At 41.4% G+C, this 6000-nt stretch overlaps 1 protein-coding gene across 1 annotated transcript; it reads right to left on the bottom strand.

Moving 5' to 3' along the window:
- Window positions 1-1220: 1220 nt before the first annotated feature.
- dpm3 (dolichyl-phosphate mannosyltransferase subunit 3, regulatory) lies at window positions 1221-2518 on the bottom strand. Its single transcript, XM_029514480.1, has 2 exons — window positions 2478-2518; window positions 1221-2268 (listed from the first exon to the last, which is right to left on the bottom strand). The coding sequence occupies exon 2, from the start codon at window positions 2216-2218 to the stop codon at window positions 1940-1942; it is 279 nt and encodes a 92-aa protein (XP_029370340.1). The 5' UTR covers window positions 2219-2268; window positions 2478-2518; the 3' UTR covers window positions 1221-1939.
- Window positions 2519-6000: the final 3482 nt, after the last annotated feature.

The following is a 6000-nucleotide window of genomic DNA, read 5'->3' as shown; positions in this document are numbered from 1 at the left end:
TCTTAAAGTCGACGAACCAGGCTCTTTAAATTGTCCATTGAAATGCAAAGCCTGCTCTTTGCAGCTTCCTCACCTCTGGGCCACAAGAGTAGGCAGGCGCAAATAATAAATTAGTTTTCAGTCACTATTATGGATTTTTCTTAGTGTTTCAGGTTACTGTACTCCATTAGGTCCATCTTCTCTTGTGAGTGCTGGCACCAGCCAATCAAAATACAGCGAGGGTGGTATAAGTCACCGCACCTTCACAGCGGTTTAATGCACATGGAGGTTTTGAGATCACCCGTGATGGGTTGACTTTTATATAGATGTCTGTACATCAGATTGCATTCACTTGCATTTGCTCTTATGTAAATGTGATGTATATTATGTAAATGTGACGGGGAATGTCTGGGATGGAGTTTATGTTCTGTAGGTTGGAAATAAGGGATTAAGGGAGAATAATAAGAAAGTAAAAGCAGAGAATGCTTCCACTTTATACGGCAACTTAGATGTTCAGCCTAATCTGATATATACTTGTCTGATATTTCACTCAAAAAACAAGAAACAGATGGATGTCTTCAAAGTTTGATTTGGGAAGAATGATGACAAAGAAAGTGTTCAACTACTTCACATGTGGGTATGTGCAAGGGAGTAAATGTCTACAGTGGGAAGCCTTTGGTGTAATTGCCAAAGTAGAAGACTGGTGAATAACAGGTTGCCTTTCATCCAGTCTGCTCTAGCAACAGCTTGCAGACATTCATGGGGGGTGACGTTGCAAGAGGCAGAGCTTGCACAGAGAACTGCCAACTCTTTTGCATTTGTTCTGAAGTTATAGGAGCTTTTGAAACCCTATAATGATGCCTTTAGCCAGCCTATGCTTTGTTTGTGCACAGCAGGGACTCAGAAAATGAGCATGGGCAGCCTTTTAAGGCGCACACAAACGGCTTGCACTTGCCAGCACTGGATTATTTCAGAATTTAACTTTCTGACTGGAAGTTAGGAAATGCTGTATAATAGATGTGTATTCTGCGTCATTAATTACAAAATGACGGACAAAAGGCGCCTGTCTCGTGCACAGAGGGAGACATTGAGATATTGACATAAAACCCTCAGGCCATGTTGGTTATGCTTGGAACAGGAATGCATCACATACACAAGCACTATGGCATGTACTTACAAAAATTCTGGCCTAAATCTTGACCAACCCACAAACAGAGAAAAACATTTTTTGACTGAAAACATGAAGAAAATAGACTCAGTTTTAATTAAGTCCAAGCTGTAGCCACATAGGCACATCTAAAATTGGACAATGGAATGTACACTATTTTACATACATATATAATCGAGTCCATCTATACTGATAGCATGTCCCAGACACACAAGGCTGACACTGCAGTGCTGTTTTGGAGCTGAGGGAAATTTGAAAGCATCTGACAATGCCCAGGAAAAATGCCATTTTGTTGGATTATTCCAATGTGACCTTTGAATTTCATATATTCAGCGATGCACGACTATAGATGATGATATAGCACACCAGCATTAGAGTGTATTCGGCTGTGTGCAGTCTCTTCATGTGTTAACATCTTTGCTTCTTTAATCTCGTTAAAAGTCTGACAATCACACCAACCACCTTCTGATTTAAATTCCTGCAATCCTCCTCATCTTCAAATAGTAATTTAGCTTCAATCAAATCCTTCAATGGTCAGAAAAATATGTATTTTTCAATAAAATTCCAATTTTTGTCATTTCTAAGTAACCCAGCAAATAATGTGCATGTGCTGAAGGACATCTGATCACTATCTAATCTGGAAGACAATGCCAGTGAGTTAGACGGTAAAGAAAACAAACATTGCTGCAAGATGGGTTGTTGTGACTGATGTCAACATCGAGTCTGCTGGAATCACTAAGGGGGGTGTCTCATTCAATTTCTCTCAAAAGTGTCTACAAAGTCCTTCCTCTTTTACATCTTCAAGCCTTTTTTCCTCAAGTCCTCTCTGGCTTCTTTGATCTGTTCCTGCAGCTCTTTCGCTGCCTCCTCGCAGTCATTGAACGTGGCCACCCTGTATCCCACCGTGGCCAGGGAGTAGCAGCCAAAAGACACCAGCAGGTACAGCGGCATCGGCCAGGCCACCTCCCTGTACGGCTGCGGCAGGCTCAGGTCCAACAGGTCGAAAGTGACCAGAGCCCAAACTGCGACCACCAGCGACACGCCGAAGATCCACTCCAGCAGCTTGGTCATGGCGAGAGGAGGATCCGATGGGAGTTCAGGTGAGCAGCCGGGAAAACAACCTGAAAGATCAAAGTGGTAGCGCAGTTAGCTTAGCTTTAGCACAACCGAGTTAGCTTCGCCGCTGTAACACAAGAGGACGACAGACGGTGAGTCGGCGACACAAATGCCACAGTCGTGTCAAAAATAAAGGATAGAATGGACGCTATCGACATTTTAAGGGCATTTCATTCAGTAATATGTTTTAGAAGTTGTAACCCAGCTTGTTTACCTTCTTGCTAACGCCACCTCAGCCCTGCGCATGTTATAAGCGTAACACGCCGCAAAGACTTATGGGAAGTGTAGTTACGCTACCAACGAAATTGATTATTTACGAAGTTTCTTGCGATTTGTTTTTTTGTAAATTACACACTATTAACATAACGTTACGTGCTTTCATTTTTTTGTATTAAACGTTTTATATTACTTGTACATTCGTGTGGACTCAAATATCAAATAGGAGGAACATGTCAAGTAATGAGACAAAAAATAAATCACCACTTTAGTATGCGTTTTGATAGTGATTGTTTAGTGCACAATCACAGTACTATTTTGTGCATATTTTATTCAGTAGTTTATTATGTACACTCTGGGTGTAAGTTTTATGAAATTCATATTATTGGCTTGTCCTTTTTTCCTGTCTTGATGTAATTATCAGTCTGTGGAGTAGCATAAGAAGTGAGAGTGAGAAGAGGGAAGGAAAGAAAGATGAATTACTGCAGCTCCTCTTATAATCCTCAATAAATCACAATGTTGTAGCTGTCTGTGTTTTTCATTAAAACACTACATTAGGACGTTGTCTGATGTATTAACAGCACCAATGCCCTGTCTGCAGAGAGCGAGAAAACCATCTGTATCAATGAGGCCCCTGTCACACTTTTAACTCACACATCAGACCTCTAACTGTTTCTCTGTGCCATCCTCTTAATTTGGAAAAGCCATTTTAAAAATTAGATTACCATTAGCACTGCCTGAAAGCTATCTATAACCACTAATGTTATTCCAAAGCGAGGAAACGCAACAACAGTTTCATTAGGGGCCAGCGAGAGCTTGCAGTTGTTAGATCTTAATCATGTCTCTCTTGGTGCTGTGGTGCACGTCTGTGCATTCAGTGAATTGAACTGTCCAGGTGCAGAGGGGACAAATCTCCAGAGTGAAATCAGGAGTGGGAGGTGTAAACATCATTCACTTACTTGGGGGGAGGGGCACATTAGCGAGAAACTGAGAAATAAACATTATTCTTAGGGGAAAAATGGAGAGTTATTCTTAGAGTGGTGGTATTTATGTTTGTCTACACCAGTGTTAAGTGTTATTGACGATCAGTGTGCCTCCGAAAGTCCAAGCTGGAAAATAGTCAGGGCTTATCTTATGTTTGCTAAAAAAGTAAATCTTTAAATCCTGAAATAAGCAATTACCTTTCCAAGTTTGCACCGAGAGCGTTTTACCTTGCAAATGGCTTTGTGATTTTTATATGTTATGACCTTTTAAAGAATTATGAATTACACTGTGCCTGTATTTTATTAATATTTTAATAATTATATAATTTAACATCTCAGAAAATAATGAAAGTACTGATAACCCACAGTCCAATGTTACATCTTCACAAAAATCTAAAAACCCAAAGACATTGAGTTTAGTGATATAAAATATGCAGCATGTGTTTGTGTGTTTGAGCAGCTGAAACTGGAGTTTGGAAAATGTCTCCCTGATAAATAGTTGATTAATTATTAAAACTGCAATTAGTTTGTTTTACGATTTAGTAACCAAATGCTTATATAAAAAAGTGAGCATGAAGTAATATAGTGGTAAATGTAAAGGTAGGGATTGTAATATAGTAAAAAATACTCTAGCCAAGAGGTTTTGGCACATAACACGTGAGTGCAAATGTTTTGATTCACAGCCAGGCAGACAGATTCAGACGGACAGTTTCTCTCTTGTATGTCATTCCCTTATTCTAAGTGCCATTTCACGTCTCTCCTTGTTGTCCTGAAATATACCAAAGCTACAAAATTCCCCCCCATCATGACATATATGAATACACATCAGGCTGTCAAGACAGGTTTTTCTTTTGTATATATATTATATGCATGATAGTGTGGTGGTGTATCTTGCCTGTATTGTATCGGTATGAGCAACATAGTGAGCGTGTGTGAAACTCAGTGGGAACAGCCGATATGGCTTTTCTCACTGTGTCTCCCTGCCAGCTCTTGTTCCGTTCCAGTATTCAGGAAACCTGTGCTCTATCCGAAAAGGCCTGGCAGACACAACACAACAGCCTGCGAGCAGGAGGGGCACTGAAACAGAGAGAATGACAGAGAGACATCGAGACAGAAGAGAAGAGACAGGGAGGAGGACACGTAGGGTGAGACAAGAAATGAGACATGGATGTAGAGAACTAGAGTGAGAGGAGTAACGCAGAAGAAGCAGTTATTTTTGATAAAGCAGAGAAGGAGGTGGAGGCAGGGGGGTCGTTATAGCTGACAGGGCAACAGAGAGAAAGCTGAGAGGACCGGGAATGAAAATACGGGGGACTGAGTGTATTTGAACGAAAGAGGAGAGGACAACAGAGAAAAGTGGAGAGGCAGGGAGGGGTGAGAGCAGACAGGGGAGAAAGGTTTAGACGGTGGGGGGGGGGGTGGCGGCAACCGAGGGATTTGCAGGTGCAGCTTGAACAACCAGTAACTTTAATGGTGCATTAAATCCAGCTGTTGCTTATCCAGACTTTTCTTCAATCCCCCTAACACCTTCAACTGCGACACAGACTGCATGCAGCATCTCGGTTCCCACAGCGGGGAGTGAGTAAAGCAGTGTGGGCAGACAGAATAATAAAAAAACACAGAGACAGTGTGTGTGAGGGATTGGCAGAGGCTGAGCGATGGCAGAGAAGATACTCCATCCTAAAGTGCAGAAATAGGAGTGACTGTGTGATTCCATCCAGAAAGAAAAGATAAGAAGCATAGATAAAACAGGAAAGGTAGTAATGGAGAGTTGTGTTTACTCTGTCTCCCTGGCTTTGTCAATATTAGTAGAGTGAAAGGACCAGATAAGAATGTATACCACTAAAGAGCTATATAAGGATCAAGATTTGGATAGATAATTATTGTGTAATATCTCAAGTGTGCAGAGAAAACTGAGGAGACTGAAGGAGAGAGAGTCAGCATATACTGTTGAAATCCTGATAACAATGGAGCTTGGACTCAAAAACAGGAACCCTCTGTTTCCTGAGCCGTGGACCATATCTGTGTGCCGCTTTGCTATTAGATGTGTGTGTAGATGTTTGGGAAAAGGAAAGAGTGACTAAAAGTGCGTCACCGTGTCCAGCTGCCATCAATATCGCTGGTAGAAGAGCGAGAACTGATATTTGTCTGGGAGAGGTGAGTCTGGCAAAAACCAGCTCAAGTCTTTAAACTCAGGTTTTGATGTATGACATTTTGGCCTTGAAAGCGTCTTCTTTACTCAACTGAGCCTGGAAGCTAAACGGTAGAGCAATCAGCAAATCCCGTGGGGCAGTTTGCACGATGAGACAACCTCTCCAAACCCTGAGATCTTTACAGCCTGGGTGGGGGAAACAAAAAAACCAAAAAAACCAAAAACGGCCTTGTTCACAAAGGATAGAGTTCACCACAGATTTATTCAGAAATTCTTTTCAGTGAATAATTCAGAAGAAATTTTAAATAGCGTAGCCGAAAGAAATTCCATTATAGTCTGAAGCATTGAACACTCACTGCTACTTTCAAGCAACAATTGAAGTCTCC

Source organism: Echeneis naucrates, chromosome 11, assembly GCF_900963305.1.
Source record: "Echeneis naucrates chromosome 11, fEcheNa1.1, whole genome shotgun sequence".
NCBI classification, from domain to species: domain Eukaryota; kingdom Metazoa; phylum Chordata; class Actinopteri; order Carangiformes; family Echeneidae; genus Echeneis; species Echeneis naucrates.
Note: the sequence above shows the minus strand (reverse complement) of the source record. Positions and strands in the feature narration are given on the sequence as shown.